The sequence below is a fragment of the Hemiscyllium ocellatum genome, chromosome 3 (genome assembly GCF_020745735.1).
Source record: "Hemiscyllium ocellatum isolate sHemOce1 chromosome 3, sHemOce1.pat.X.cur, whole genome shotgun sequence".
Classification (NCBI taxonomy): domain Eukaryota; kingdom Metazoa; phylum Chordata; class Chondrichthyes; order Orectolobiformes; family Hemiscylliidae; genus Hemiscyllium; species Hemiscyllium ocellatum.
The window spans coordinates 100,881,141-100,897,073 of record NC_083403.1 but is presented as its reverse complement, the minus strand read 5'-3'; the positions used below and the strand labels follow the sequence as shown (position 1 = coordinate 100,897,073).

Genomic DNA, 15,933 nt, shown 5'->3' with positions numbered 1-15,933 from the left:
TTATGAGCAACTTAGTGTGGGCAATTTACCTAACTTGCACATTTCATGGAATTAGATTCCGTTGCATTTTTAGGCAAAGTTCTCCAGATCCCAACATTAAGTGAAACATTTCTCCTCATCTTCCATCTGGATCATCAATCCATAATTGTAAATGTGTGGCCTTTGATTACTAACACACTCAACAGAGGAAGTAATTTTACCTTGAAGTATCCTATCAAACCACTGTAATCTTGAAGACCTCTATTTAGTCTCAGTTTAACCTTCTCTGCTCCATTCTACTTTCTGAAACCCAACGCTTAGATTTTGTTTCTCATCCTGGGTAATAGCATTGACTATTTGCAATAAACTCTAAATATTGTCATATACATTACATTCTATGATCCAGAAATCTCCGTTAAGACAAATTCAGCAATAGTCATGAGGAAGAAATAAATCGTCAGCACCTTCTCAGTCTCCTGTTTGAGAGCAGTCGTTACAGCATTGTCCAGATTCTTGAGTTTGGAATCCACTTGCTCACTCAACCGATTGAGCTTTGACTTGGTGTCCTTCAGTTTCTTATCCATTGCATCTCTTTCTTCTGGTTTGAGTTTGTCCTTGTTCTTCTCTAAGAACTGTTCAGTTGCATTTACCACATTTGCTAAAGTGGCTGCGTTTGCCTCAATTTCCTTCTGCAAGGCCTGAAACACATGAGAATAAAATACAGTTGAGAGTTGAGAGGGTGTTGAGAGGACGTTTCCACTAGTGGGTAAAACTAGGACAATAAGGCATACCCTCAAAATTAGGAGGAGCAGATTTAGATCCAAATTGAGATGGAATGTCTTCACCCAGGGGGTTGTAAATCTATGGAATTCCCTGCCCAGTGAAGTAGTTGACGCTACTTCCATAAACACTTTTAAAGCTAAGATAATTCCTTTATTGTTCAAAGAAAAATCTAAGGGATATGGTGTGAAGGCGGGTAAGTGGAGCTACGCCCACGAAAATATCAGCCATGGTCTTACTGAATGATGCAGCAGGCTCGAAGGCCAGTTGGCCTACTCCTGCTTCTAATTCTTATGTTTTTATGCAAACAATGCATCTGAGGGGATGATGTAATGAGATAAAATCTCCTTTTTCTCTTTCCAATGCTAGCTGTCTCTGTTAAACAAAAGAAGTAAAGGTTAAATTTAAACACCTACCAGGAACCAGACCAGCACATGCCAAAATACTTCATAGCAAATAAAGTACTTTGGAAGTGCTGTAGAGTGGGAAACACAACAGTTAATTTGCACTGTGTTTCACAAAAAAAGCAATTTATAATGGCCAGATGATTTATTTGTAAAAGCGTTAATTCGGAGATGTAAATTAGCCCAGGATGCCAGAACTCCAGTGCTCTTTTCACAATAGTGCCACAGAAGTTTTCATAAAGACATGACACAAAAAAGCAGTGAAGATGACACAAAGAGTCTACAGATAGGAACAGACAAGTTATGTGAGTGGGCAAAAGCCTAGCAGATGGAATAGAATATGGGGAAATGTGAGATTAAGCGCAATGGCAGGGAGAATAGAAGAGCTAAATACTATTTAAATGGAGAAAACTACTGCTCAGAGGGATTTGGGAGTCCTTGTGCATGAATCACAAAAAGCTGGCATCGAAGCTCAGTGAATAATAAAGCAGGCAAATGGAATGTTGGCTTTTATTTCAAAGGAAATGGGATAAAAAAAATCAGGAAGCCTTGCTCAAACTATAGAAGGGACTAGTTGGACCACAGCTAGAATATTGCGAACTAGTTTGGTCCCTTATCTAAGGAAACACTTAATACACTCAATAGTAGGTTCCAGGGGACTTTTGCCATATGAAGAAGCCTTGGGGTACAGGTTCATAGTTTCTTGACAGTGGAGTTACAGGTAGACAGGACAGTGAAGAAGGCATTTGGTAAGCTTGCCTTTATTGGTCAGTACATTGAGTATAGGTGTTGGGAGGTCATGTTGCAGCTGTACAGGACCACTTTTGGAGTACTGCATTCAATTCTAGTCTCCCTCCTATAGGAAAGATGTTGTGAAATTTGAAAGGATTCAGAAAAGATTTACAAGGATGTTGCCAGGGTTGAAGGGTCTGAGCTATTGGGAGAGACTGAATAGGTTGGGGCTATTTTCCGTGGAGCATCAGAGGCTAAGGGTTGGTTTTTTAAGGGTTGGTTTATAAAATCATGAGGGACACGCATAGGGTGAATAGACAAGGTCTTTTTCCCAGAGTAGGGGAGTCTAAAGCTACAGGCATAGGTTTAGGGTGAGAGGGGAAAGATTTAAAAGGGATCTAAGGGACAACTTTTTCATGCAGAGGGGGGGTGAATGAATGGAATGAACTGCCATAAGAAGTGGTGAAGGCTGGTACAATTACACCATCTGGATGGGTATATGAAAAGGAAGGGCTCAAAGAAATATGGGCCAAATGATGGCAAATGGGACGAGATTACTTTAGGATGTCTGGTTGGCATGGACGAGTTGGACTGAAGGGTCTGTTTTTGTACTATGACTCTAAGAAAGATACATTGGCATTGGAGGCAGTCCAGAGAATGTTCATTAAGTATAGAGTATAGAGGGACTGTCTTGTGAGGAGAGTTTCAGTAGGGTGGACCTGTACTTATTGGAATTTAGAAGAATGACAGGCAACTTTAATGAATGGGATACATTTCTTATGGTCTTGACAGGGTAGATGTGGAAAGGTGATTTTCTCTTATGTGAGAGTGTAGGACCAGAAGGCATAATCTCAGTGTAAGGGTCACTCAGTTATGTAGTTGAGATAAAGAGAGAGATAAAGAGGAAGTTTTCTCTTAGAGAGTAACATAATTCCTTACTGCAGAGGGCTGTTGAGATTGGACTGTGAGTTACATTCTAGGCTGAGATAGACAGATTTTTAATCAATGAAGGGAATCAAGAATTGTGTGGAAATGGCAAGCAAGTGGAATTAAAGATTATCCAATCAACCATGATCTTACTGAATGGCAAAGCACAATCAATGGGCTAATAGCCTAATTCTGCTCCTATATCTTATGGTCCTTTGAATATTCACAACAGACAAATTAGACTGCTTGTGTTCAAAGCCATGAGGAATCTGGACTGAGCAGATTGGGAGAAACTTCTTATTGAAGAGTCACTGCTCCCAAAACATTGATTCTACTTTCTCTTCACAGCTGCAGCCAGACCTGCTGAGTTTTTCTCCAGCCATTTCTATTTTTGTTTCAGATTTCTAACATTCACAGTTCTTGTTTTTATACTACTGTTCTTATGGGTGATGGGTTAAGAACAAAGGCCACCTTTTCAAGTTGAATGGCAAGTGAACCAGAGGCAACATGAGGAAACATGTTTTAACCACAGTGTCTGACTAGGTTTTAGAAGGCAGGGCCTTTCATTTGGGAATTGGATGATTATCTGAAAAGAGATTTACAGGGTTTATTGAGAATAGGGTAGGGAGCAGTACGAAATGAATTGCACTTGCAGAGAGTTGGTACAGACACAATGGGTTAAGTGCACCTCCTTCTATGCTGTAACACTATTATATTTATTATTCTTAGTTACGATGTCATCCATAAGTTTTTTTATTCACTTGTGGAACGTGGGCATTGTTAGCTAGCTATCATTTATTGCCTGTCCCTAGCTGCCCTTGAATGGTGTGGCTTGCTCGGCCATTTCAGAGGGCAGTTGAGAGTCAATCACAAATGCTATAGGTCTGGAGTTACATGCAGCAGGTCAGACGAGGTGAGGATGGCAGATTTTCTTCCTTGAAGAACATTAATGAGCCAGATGGATTTTACCAACAATCAGCAATGGTTTCTTAACTCCAGATTCTTGGAGTTTTGTGGAACATTACCTTTACTTTGCAACTACTCGTAAAGGTCTCCATAACCAATAGAGGAGGAACATAATGAAAGTTTACTAGATTAGCTCCTAAAGTAAGGGAGACATTCTGAGAGGTGAGGTTGAGTAAGAATGGTCCTACATGCTCTGGAATTTAGAAACAAATTGACTGTCACTGAAGTGTACAAGATTCCAATGCGCTGACTCATATGGAGAAATTTTTTCCCCTAGCTGGAAAGGCTGAACTAGAAATTGTCAATTACACTCAGAGAGTTCTGAATATTTTGAATTCTTTTTGCCAGAGGGCTGTGGATGCTGATCATTGAGTACATTCAAAGCTCTGATCCTGAGTTTTTTGGCCTCTAAGGGAATCAAAGACTATTACAACTACATGGAAAAATTGCATGAAAATTAAAGATCAGTTATGATTTCGCTCATTAATTTAGGAGGTTTGGGCACTTATGGGTGGAGGATTATTTGAAGGGGGGGTGGTTGGGAGGTAGGGAGACTCAGATGGGATGGCACAGGCAAATGGCTCATTTTTGCTCTTCATTTTTGTATTCTTAAGTGAAACATTTGGCAGTTCCTGATTCCAATAGGAAAAGTGTTGCAACTCCCCACACATTTAGCACAAAAGTTGTTAAGTTCTGTGAAAAATAAAACACATTCAGGCTTTATCTGTTAAGGTATCTTGTTCATTACAAGTGTGTTTAAAGAAGAAATTAGCTTTTTTTTGTTGCGGTGAGTTGATCTGATCGTCTGGAATGCGCGGCCTGAAATGTTGGTAAAAGCAGATTAAACAATAACATTCCAGAACAGAAGTGGATAAATTCTTGAAAAGGAGTGATCTGCAGAACCACGAGCATAGAGTAGGGTCGTGGAACTAACCGGATAGCTCCTTTTGAGTGCACTACAAGCACAACAGACTGAATATTGTTTGTGCTGTATTAAGTCATGAATAATGCAAAGAAAGAGTCTGCATCTAAACTATATATTATCAGGTCTTTGAGGTATTATGACCTCCCTTAGAAATGTATTCACGGCTGTAAAGTAGCAACCAGGATAGCAAATTACTTATGGTCACGTACCACAAGTAGCAAATCAGATGAATGAATGGTAAATATTCTGGTATTGGATGAGGGGACTATGTCTGAGAGAACATTTTTCTTCCAATAGAGCCATGGGATGTCTTATGTCCACGTGAACCATTAGAAGCAAAAGAACATTCACCCATTTCATACCCCATCTGAAAGATGGAACACTTCTCAACTCAAAAATGTACAATAAAATATACTCCATATTAACTGTTATTTTACTAAGAAATATAAATACTAGACAGCTCAATGAGCTGGACTCTGTGCTTCAAACATTTCAACACATCTGGAAGGGGGAGAGTTACCTGGATGCTGTGTTTCAGGAGACGGTCACACCCCTTCGACTAACTAACTCGAATTTGGCCAGTGGTCAGGGACAGGAGGGTGTGGCTGTCAGTGAGGCAGCTCGAGGGATCCAGGAGGTAGAGTTGCAGAAGCCTCAGCCCCTGTCCTTGTACAACAGGGTCAAGAGTTTTGCTCCCTTTGTGGATGGCAATGGGGACTGCAGGGAGGATGAGCTGACTGATCGCACCACTGTCGTGCAGGGAGCCATTAGAGAAAGAAGAAGTGTTATTGTAATTGTATAGTTAGAGGTACGGACACTGTTCTCTGAGACCAGGATCGAGAGTGCCAAACGTTGTGTTGCCTGCCTAGTGCTCGGATTCAGGATATCTCACCTGGGCTGCAGAGAACTTGGAGTGGGAGGGTAAAGATCCGGTGGTCATGGTCCACATAGGTACCAACGACAATGATAAAACTAGGACAGACATTCTGCTAATGGTCCATGAACAGCTAGGAGCTATCAACAAGCACATCGACCTGGACCCAATATACCGGCCACTGCAGCGGACAGCTGGAACTGACAACCGGAAGCGGCAGAGACAAACCACTATAAATGCTGGAGGAAACATCACAGAAGCGCTTCACAGGAGGCTCCCAAGCACTGAAGATGTCACCTAGACAGAGGACGAAACGTCTGCAACACAAATTCCTAGCTCGGCGAACAGAACCACAACAACGAGCACCCGAGCTACAAATCTTTTCACAAACTTTGAGCTAAATTACAAAGCAGAACCAAAAAGGTTATAGTCTCTGCATTATTACCTGAGCCACCAGCTAATTGGCACAACGTCAATAAGATTAAGCAGGTAAATGCATGGCTGAAAGATTGGTGTAGGAGAAATGGTTTTGAATTCATGGGACACTGGCACCTGTACTGGGGAAGAAGGGACCTGTTCCAATGAACAAATTAGGGTCAGATGGTGCAGATTCCATGTGGGTAAAATTGAAGTATTGCAAAGGTTAAAATAAACATAAGTTGGAGTTATGTACAGGCCTCCAAACAGAAATCAGGAGCTGGGGTGCAAGATACATCAGGAGTTAGAAAAGACGTGTAGGAAAGGCAAAGTTACAGTGATCATGGGGGATTTCAATATGCAGGTGGACTGGGAAATTCAGGTTGGCAGTAGAATGCAAAAAAGGAATTTGTGGAATGTCAATGAGATGGCTGTTTGGAGTAGCTTGTGGTGGAGCCCACTAGGGAGTGTTGTGCACCGAGACAGGCTTGATAAGGGAGCTTGAGGTGAAGGAACCCCAGAACCCCAAGGAGGCTGTGATCATAATAGAATTGAACTCACTCTGCAATTTAAGAGGCAGAAGATAAAATCAGAGGAAATGGTATTATGAGTGAATAAAGGCAACTATAGAAGCATGAGGGAGGAGCTGGGTAAAATCGACTGGGAGAAGAGTCTAGCAGGAAAGACAGTGGAATAGCAATGACAGGAGTTACTGGGAGTAATTCAGGAGACACAGCAGAGATTCAGCCTGAGGAAAACAAAGCATGCTGCAGGGAGGCTGAGGGAACACTGGCTGACTAGGGAAGTCAGGGATAGCATAAAACCAAAAAAGAAAGCATATAGTGTGGTGAAGGGCAGTGGGAAACTAGAGGGTTGGGAAGCTTACAAAGGCCAACAGAGGGCAACAAAAACAAAATAAAGAGAAGATTAAATATGATAGTAAGCTAGCCAGTAATATAAAGGAAGACTGTAACAGTACCTTTAGATATATAAAGAGCAAAAGAGAGGCAAAAGTGGACATTGGGCCACTGGAAAATGACACTGCAGAGATAGCAGTGGGGAACAAGGAAATAGCTGAGGAACTGAAATAATTACTTTGTATCAGTCTTCACAGTGGAAGACACAAGTAATATCCCAAAAGTTCAAGAGAGTGAGGGGGCAGAGCTTAGTATGGCGGCCAACGCCAAGGAGAAGGTGCTAGAAAAACTGAATGGCCTGAAGGTGCATACATCACTTGGACCAGATGGTCTACACCCCAGAGTTCTAAAGGAGATAGCTGAAGAGATAGTAGAGGTGTTAGTGATGATCTTTCAGGAATCTCTAGAATCAGGGAGGGTCCCAGAGAACTGGAAAATCTCTAACGTGCTATCCCTTTTTATAAAGGGAGTAAGGCAAAAGAAGGAAAATTACAGGCTGATTAGCCTAACCTCGGTTGTGGGTAAGATCCTGGAATCCATTGTGAAGGATGAGATTTCAGAATACTTGCAAATATATGGTAAAACAGGGCAAAGTCAGTATGGTTTCATCAAAGGGAGGTCACGCCTGACAAATCTGCTAGAATTCTTTGAGGAAGTAATGAGCAGGTTAGACCAAGGAGAGCCAATGGATGTTATCAACTGGATTTCAAGAAGGCATTGACAAGGAGCCGTACAGGAGGCTGCTGAGTAAGATAATGGCCCATGGTGTTAGAGGTAAGGTGCTAGCATGAATAGAACATCAGCTGTCTGGCAGAAAGCAGAGAGTGGAGATAAAAGGGTCCTTCTCAGGATGGCAGCTGGTGACAAGTGGTTTTCCGCAAGGCTCAGTGTTGGGACTGCAAAATTTCACTTTATACATTAACGATCTAGATGAAGGAACTGAGGACATTCTGGCTAAATTTGCAGATGATACAAAGATAGGTAGAGGGACAGGCAACATTGAGGAGGTGGGGAGGCTGCAGAAACAATTTGGACAGGTTAGAAGAGTGGGCAAAGAAATGGCAGATGGAATATAACGTGGGAAAATGTGATGTCATGCACTTTTGTAGGAAGAATAGAGGCATGGGCTATTTTCTAATTGGGGAGAAAATTCAGAAATCTGAAACGCAAAGAGACTTGGGAGTTCTGTCCAGGATTCTCTCAAAGTAAACTTGCAGGTTGAGTCAGCAGTTAGGAAGGCAAATGCAGTTACGGCATTTATTTTGAGACGACTTAAATATAAAAGTAGGAATGTCCTTCTGAGGCTCTATAAGGTTCTGGTCAGACCACATTTGGAGTATTGTGTGCAGTTCTGGGTCCCATATCTCAGGAAGGATGTACTGGCCTGAGAGTGTGTTCAGAGGAAGTTCATGAGAATGGTCCCAGGAATGAAAAGCTTAACATATGAGGAACGTTTGAAGATTCTGGGTTTATATTTGATGGCATTTACAAGGATGAGGCAGGATCAAAATGAAACACTCGGATTACTGAATGGCCTGGATGGAGTGGATGTTGGGAAGATGTTTCCATTGGTTGAAAAGATTAGGACCAGAGGGCATAGCCTTAGAGTAAAGGGAAGATCTTTTAGAACAGAGATAAGGAGAAACCTTTTCAGACAGAGAATGGTGAATCTATGGAATTAATTGCCACAGAAGGCTGTGAGGCCAGGTCATTAAGTATATTTAAGATTGTGAGTATCAAGGTTTTGAGTATCAAGGGGTTCAAGGGTTATAGGGAGAAAGCGGGAGAATGGGGTTGAGAATCTTATCAGCCATGATTGAATGATGGAGCAGACTTGATGGGCTGAATAGCCTAATTTTTACAGTGTCAATTCTTCCTTTACCAGGAAAAACTCCTCTCTGCAAACACAGCACATGTTTTGAACTACTGTCTTCAATATCACTTTGGTTGCTAGACTAATGAAGTACAGCAATGTCGAAGTATTGTAATGAGCTAATAACCTTGGTTACAAGTTCAAATCCCACTAGATAAGCAATGAAACAGAATTCAATTTTTGTAGTAATCTTGTCCACAATAGAAATCCTTGTGATCTAACTCTCTCAGCTAAGTAGTGGTTCCATTTTCTTCTTCATTTACTCTTGTGAACAATATGTTGCGGTTTACAGATATGGTCTAAATTTGACTTTTGGGTGGGGGAAAGAAATATAACTTGGTCTATGTTGGAAGGGTATGCACATTAGAAACACCAGCTTTATCACAGTTTGATTTATCACAGTTGAGATGGATTGTATTCAGACTGTCCAGTCTGTCTTACACATCTGTTTCTGGTGGCTTTACAGTACAGTTGAGGTTGTGGTAGACTGCAATTGATGATCCACAGCACCCTGTGTGTTGATGATGAACTTCATAGCTGTCCATGCAGCTGAGCTGCGATGCTTTCAACACCAGTAACAGAATATCATTTCTTCTGTCACATCCATCAAGGCAGCACTGTTTTTGTGCACTTGTAAAAGGATGGTTGGAGATCATTGTCCTCCTTCCAAAGTGGACACTAGCCCTCATCTGGTTTGACCCATAGATCAATGCTAGCACAGATGCATGAAATCAGAGGTGAGTTTCCTGGTCCTGGTGTAGTGGCCTATCCAGCTGCAATGTTAGATGTGGCTGAATCCTGACAAAGTGATGACCACTGACATACACCTATGGACTCCCGAATATAAACTAATATAAAGGAATTGTAATATTATTATGAGAAACAGACCTGTAGTGAGGATTCAGTTGACAGTTAAATCATTCAAGCTGCACACTAATGATTGGTTATGTGTGATAACTAATGGCTGTTTTCTTGAAATTCTGAGCACGTCTGTAACCAAAACCCCACCAGGGATGTAATCAGCAGGATCCTGCCCGGCTGACCTCAGAGTTTCATAAAGTTACATCATTAATACATTTCTAACTTATTAAAACATGCACTGTATCACTAACCTGGTGCTCCATCTGATGCTGTTGTAAGTTAGCTAAGTTATCACCAGTGATGGACATTCCACTCTCATAACCAATGATTTTATTTTCAGTCACCATCAGTAAATCGCACATTTCCTGTAATTTCTTGTTACACTCTCCTTGCTTTTCTTCGAATGCCTGTTTTGCCAATGCATAGAAAAAACACACCATCTCAGTTATTTTGCTCTCATTTCTTGCTAAGGCAGTCTTTTCCTTCCCTACAATAAATATCTATGCTAATTCACCAGTGTATGCTGCAAACATGATAGCAGTTAACCAAACAAGTGAAGAAGATGGGTTACGATAAATTTGATTAAATAAATGAGTGTATCTCACGAAGGAGTTAGCTCCACCAGTGTCACGTCCACACAATTGTCATGCAAGCAGAAAGATAACAGCTGTCTTTTAATTTGCTTTGTTCAGATGGCCTTAGGCTTCAGGTTTTTTTTCTCAAGAGACGAGAGTGAGAGAGAAAAAGAGAGAGAGAGAGACTGTGAATGAATAATACAGCAAGCAGTCATCTGTAAAAAGATCTACAGAGCAGCGTTAGCCACATTGTGGAAAGTATTTGAATTTCAAGCAGTGCTTTTTTTAAACAAAAAATATTTTGAGTGCTCATCAACTTGCTTAATGTTATGTAAATGATGAACTCATGCAGTGACATGCTGCAAATTACTTACAAAGTGTGGCATAATACCAGGATTAAATAACCACATTGCTTCATTTGATGCATTAATGAAATTCACACGCATTCCATTTGCAATATATTTCACACTACGTGAAGCTCAAGAAAATTACACTGAAGTGCATCGAGATGTGTGGGAGCCACAATCTTCAGAAAACAGCATCAAACTCCAAGACACTTCATCACTGAGTGACTGACATTGGAGTTCTGATCACATGAGAGATTCTGAGTACCTGACATATCATGGCTAAGAGACGGAGTGATATTTTAAATATCCTCTGGCTTCAGCAAGATGGCAAGGATTTGTTAACATTTCCAGAAACAATTGTTTCTGATGATGGTCATCAACAGAAATGTTAACTCTTCTCCATGCATTTCCAGCAGTTGCATTATTTTATTTCTGTATTGGTTAACACTTCCTAGGCACTTTGATCTCTGCTCAGAGATGTATTTTCCAAGACATTGATGCAATGACAAGGGATGAGAATTCTATTTGCGTAAACTTGATGAGCTCTAGACCTGGTTAATAAGCACCTTCTTGCAGAATTCTGCATTAACAGTGACACCTTATGTGCAGAAATGAAGAACTTAAATTTAAGTTGATCACTTGTTCTGTGAATCAAATGATCTAACTATGCAGCAGGTTGATGCAGCACAGAACAGCAACATTTGGCTCACTGCTCACCACAGCCATCTGGCTAATTTCATGTCCCTGCTCTCTTGTCATAGCGCTGCAAATCTTTTCTTTACATGTGTGAATTCAAGTTCCAATTTGTCCCCTTTCTACTTCCATCGCTCTCTAAAGCAGTGCATTCCAGATCAGAATTTCAGACTGCCACACTTAAAATAAAATTGTCACCTCTTCCCTGGTTTGTAAACCTGTACTTTCTGCTGGCCAATGGAAACTGTTTTGACGTACTTTATCTCTTGACCAGGTTTATAGCATGACCCCAAAGTCATGGCTTTTGCTCAGGTATGAGTCAGTTCTCCATTTTTAGCCATGGTACGCTGTACTTGCATTAGTAGTCAGTCTCAATTTTTCATTATAGCTGGCTCAAGGGATTAAACAGGCTATATAGTTGTGTTGCAAGATGCAAGTGTGTTTAAGACACAGCCACTCTGTGAATCAGACACAGATGACATTTCAAAATGGTAAACCCTCTACACCCATCCAGTGACTTACTTTTACATCAAAGTTGGAGAGATTTTGCAAGGGCTCAAAGACTGATTTATACACTGATATCTACAGGGTCCACTTTCATAATTTTGACTCTATCTTTCTTTCCATTCAAAAAAAACCTTCTAAAATCTTATTTCCAAACTGATGAAGCATTTTTATCAAATACTAAACATTTGCTGTGAACTAAAATACACTTTCATTATGGCCTTAATATTGGTAACTGTTAATAGACAATTGTATGACATTTGCAGATTTTTGAGGTGACTTATTGAAAATTACTTTGAAGGATAGAAGCCAAAGAAGATGAGGAAGCACCAAATTATAAAGCTAAGGTATCTATATTCCTTCACCTCTCACTGATGAATGTCAGCAACACCTCCATTTTACATTTCCTTTATTGTTTTCAAACCACACCATAGCCTTGCTCTTCTTTATCTTCTGTAACTTTCTCCATTTCTGCTATCCCCCAAGATATCAACATTCCTCCAATTCTGGCATTTTGCTCCCCCCGATTTACTTTGCTTCATAATTGCCACACATCATATTGACTGTATACCCCTTAGCTCTAGTTTTTCTCCCTGAGGTTCAACTCCTCTCCAGCTTTTCTTCGTGTGAAAGATGGTCCATAAAACCTCTCTGAGTAAGCATTTGGTCACCCGTATGTCCTAATTTCACCTAAGGGAGCTCAATGATAATCAATGTTTGGTAATGCCCCTGGTAGCTGCCTTGGGAATAAGTTAAGGGTTGATGTAAGTACAAGATGACTTTACTGATGACAGAGGTTCATCTAAGTCCTGTGTGTCATCATGTTTTATAGGAACAGAGCCTTCAGATCATCTCAATCCCAGTGTTTAAGGAATGTTGATAAAGGAGAACATTCCATAAATTTCATAGAAGCATATTGCAGACAATCTTGTTATGTATCATGCCAAGTGTCCACAATCAAGTAACTCAAACCTTCTGATCATCCAGCTCTAATCTGGTCTGTAATTGAAGATTCAAAGCCTCCACCTGTACTGTTAATCTTTCCATCACACTTTTAAACAATGTCTGGGTACTATTCAAATGTTTGAGTAGTTTCCTGTTCTCCTGTGGAGAGAAGTCCACTGCGTGTTCAGAAACAAAGAACTGTATGTCAAATGCAGTAGTATCAAGCTGAATTTTCAAATTGGTCAAGGTTTTCTCCAAATCCTGCAAGAAGAAGGGAATGGTGTCAATAGTTATATTCTACAGAATGGTTTATGTAAAAATAACAGTGAGGTTATCAGAATTCACTGTTGTTAAAGGGTAAATTGAACAGCAACCTCTAATGACTACACATGCACTGTCAAACATGGAAATAATGAAAATGCTGTCGGACATCGATTGTTACTCTACAGAAGTCACAACATTGGTAGAAGAAAGTGAGGACTGCAGATGCTGGAGAACAGAGTCAAGAGTGTGGTGCTGGAAAAGCACAGCAGGTCAGGCAGAATCCCAGGAGCAGGAGAATTACGTTTCAGGTATAAGCCCTTCATCAGGAATCCTGATGACTCCTGATGAAGGGCTTAAGCCCGAAACATCGATTCTCCTCCTCCTCGGATGCTACCTGACCTGCTGTGTTTTTCCAGCACCACATTCTCAACTCACAATGTTGGTACCCCATCAAAATACTCAACATGGAAGGCATGAGGCTAGTTGTACGTACTTACAATATAACTAATACTCCAGAAAATATTAGGGCTTGTCCACCCAAGTATAAGTGTATATATAGCAGCATAATAACTTTCAATTGCTGTCAAACTCCCTGGTAGTACAATTTTTTTATAAGTATGGAGATTCACTCCTTCTGATTTAATGTTGGAGATTTAAAGATTTTATTTCAAAAAGTAATTAGTTTTGTTTTTCTCTCTTCATCACATCTTTCATTGCATCTCTCCATAAAATCATGTTCAAAGTAAAATATGAATTCAATTATTCTAACTTCCTAGTTCAGACTCTATGGCTCAGTCAGGATTCTTCAGTCAGGTTGGTAAAAGTGAGTTATAGCTACTTGCCCTGTTTAGACAGGTCCATATCTCCTGAACAGGACAGTGTAAACTCTAATTACTTTAAACTGCAGTGCAAGATCTCACAGAAAGCCTGTGGACAAATCTAAATGTCAAAATGGCGAGCGCTATTCATTCTTTACTGACCATAAAGTCAAGCCAATATCTTTTATAACCATTAAACACACAAAGCACACTTTTGCAACCAAAAATATAAATCAAAATATCAGAACTATTTTAATTTGAGAAGAGGTGATACGGGCTATCCCACTTTGTTGGATGCATATGCAATGGAAACAACTCAATAAGAGCCATGTAGACATCATGACAGCAGAAGCCTCCTTATTAACACCAGCATGTCAAATTGGTTGGTTCCCAAAAATAACAAATGCCAAACCTGCTTTTGCTACTGCCACCCACTTGATGAATTTAACTCACCTAGTGTTCTGACTCTTCCAGCTCAGGTAACTGTGGTGCTAAGAAGCCGTTTAATAGGAGCAATAATTCCATCTAATTTCAATTCTATCAAAGACATCAAAAAATAAATTTGGCATTTTCTTCTACAGTTAATGTCCAACATGCCTGGCACCAGTCTCTTGGCTGAACCTGCCAGCATACCACTCCCCTCACCTCCATCCAGGGCCCCAACAGTCCTTCCAGGTGATACAGAGGTTCACTTGTCTCTCTTTCAACCTACTTGATTGCATCCGGTGCTCCTGATGCGGTCTTCTTAAGGAACTTAGTAAACTTAGGGAACGGTTCGCCGAGCATCTCAGCCGGGTCCATAGGGGTCGACTAGTCCTCCCAGTCACTGCCCGCTTTAATTCCCCTCCTCACTCCCTTTCTAACATGACTATCTTTGGCCTCCTCCATTGCCACAATGAACCAAACTGCAAATTGGAGGAAGAATACCTCATCTGCTGCCTGGGCAGCCTACAGCCTGGAGAACTCAACATTCAGTTCTCCAATTTCAAAGAACCTCCCTTCTTTCCCTGACTCCCTTCTCAGCCCCTCCCCTTCCCTTTCGCTCCTCCCTGCCACCTACCAGATTTGTTCCGCCCATTGACTAACCAGGTCTAATCCTCTGCTTGTCTTCACCAATCCCGGTTTTACCACATTGCTCCTGCCACCCCCTTGTTCTGCAGCTCACTTCCACCCACCCCCAGTCCTGAAGAAGGGTTACACCCGAAACATCAACTTCTCCATCCCTGATGCTGCCTGGCTTGCTGAGTTCTTCCACCTTCTTGCGTGTCTACCTTGAATTCCAGCATCTGCAGCTTTTTCGTCTCTATGCCTACAGCATGACAAATAGAGGGTGTTGGGTTGCTAATACAAGTTGGTAGGCTTCCAGATCAAGGTTTTATTTTCAGAAAGATAGCTTGGTTAATTTGAAATTTGCTCTAGATTATGCTTAAGTATATCGCACTGAAAGTGTTGATAGGATGCACAATCTCAGGTCACTGAAATTAATGTAATCAGACTCCAATCAAGGGAGTTATGACAGTCAGTTGTGGGTCAGTGGGTACTACTCCTCCCCAAAGACTCAGAGGTTGGGGGTTCAAGTCTAGCTCCAAAAACTGGTGACTATGAGTTCTGCTGACACTTCAGTGCAGTACCGAGGGAGTGCTGCATTTCCGCAACTGCAATCTTTCAAGTGAGATATTATGCTGAATCGCTGATGCTATCAGGTGCAGGTACATGGCAAAGGTTAACAAAGAGTCATTGAAATCTTTTTGTTGTCCTGACCATTATTTACTTCTAAGACCATAAGACAGAGGAACAGAAGCAGGTCATTCAGCCCATTAAGTATGGTCTACCGTTCAAAGTAATCATGGCTGGCCTAATAATCCTAACACTACTTTTTTTTTTGCTTTACCTCCATGATCCCTGATTCCCTTGCTGATTAAAAATCCAGGAGAGAGATGCTGGAGATCAGAGTCAAGAGTGTGTTGCTGGAAAAGCACAGCAGGTCAGGCAGCATCCGAGGAACAGAAGAATTCCTGATGAAGGGTTCTGGCCTGAAATGTCGATCCTCCTATTCCTTAAATACTGCCTGACCTGCTGTGCTTTTCCAGCAACACACTCTCGACTTTGATTGAAAATCCATGCCAGCCTTA

The 15,933-nt window shown here is 41.0% G+C and overlaps 1 protein-coding gene across 12 annotated transcripts in view; it reads right to left on the bottom strand.

The window, feature by feature from the left end:
• dst (dystonin) overlaps positions 1-15,933 on the bottom strand; it is a 624,072-nt gene that overhangs the window by 250,986 nt on the left and 357,153 nt on the right. For 11 of the 12 annotated variants that reach the window (XM_060852081.1, XM_060852129.1, XM_060852093.1 and 8 more), the window contains 2 exons: positions 9,907-10,062; positions 444-677 (listed from right to left, as the gene is read on the bottom strand). In XM_060852081.1, coding sequence (XP_060708064.1) covers positions 444-677; positions 9,907-10,062 — 390 coding nt within the window. Of the gene's footprint in view, positions 1-443; positions 678-9,906; positions 10,063-12,746; positions 12,981-15,933 lie in introns of all 12 variants that reach the window. The other variant, XM_060852179.1, reaches the window with a different exon arrangement.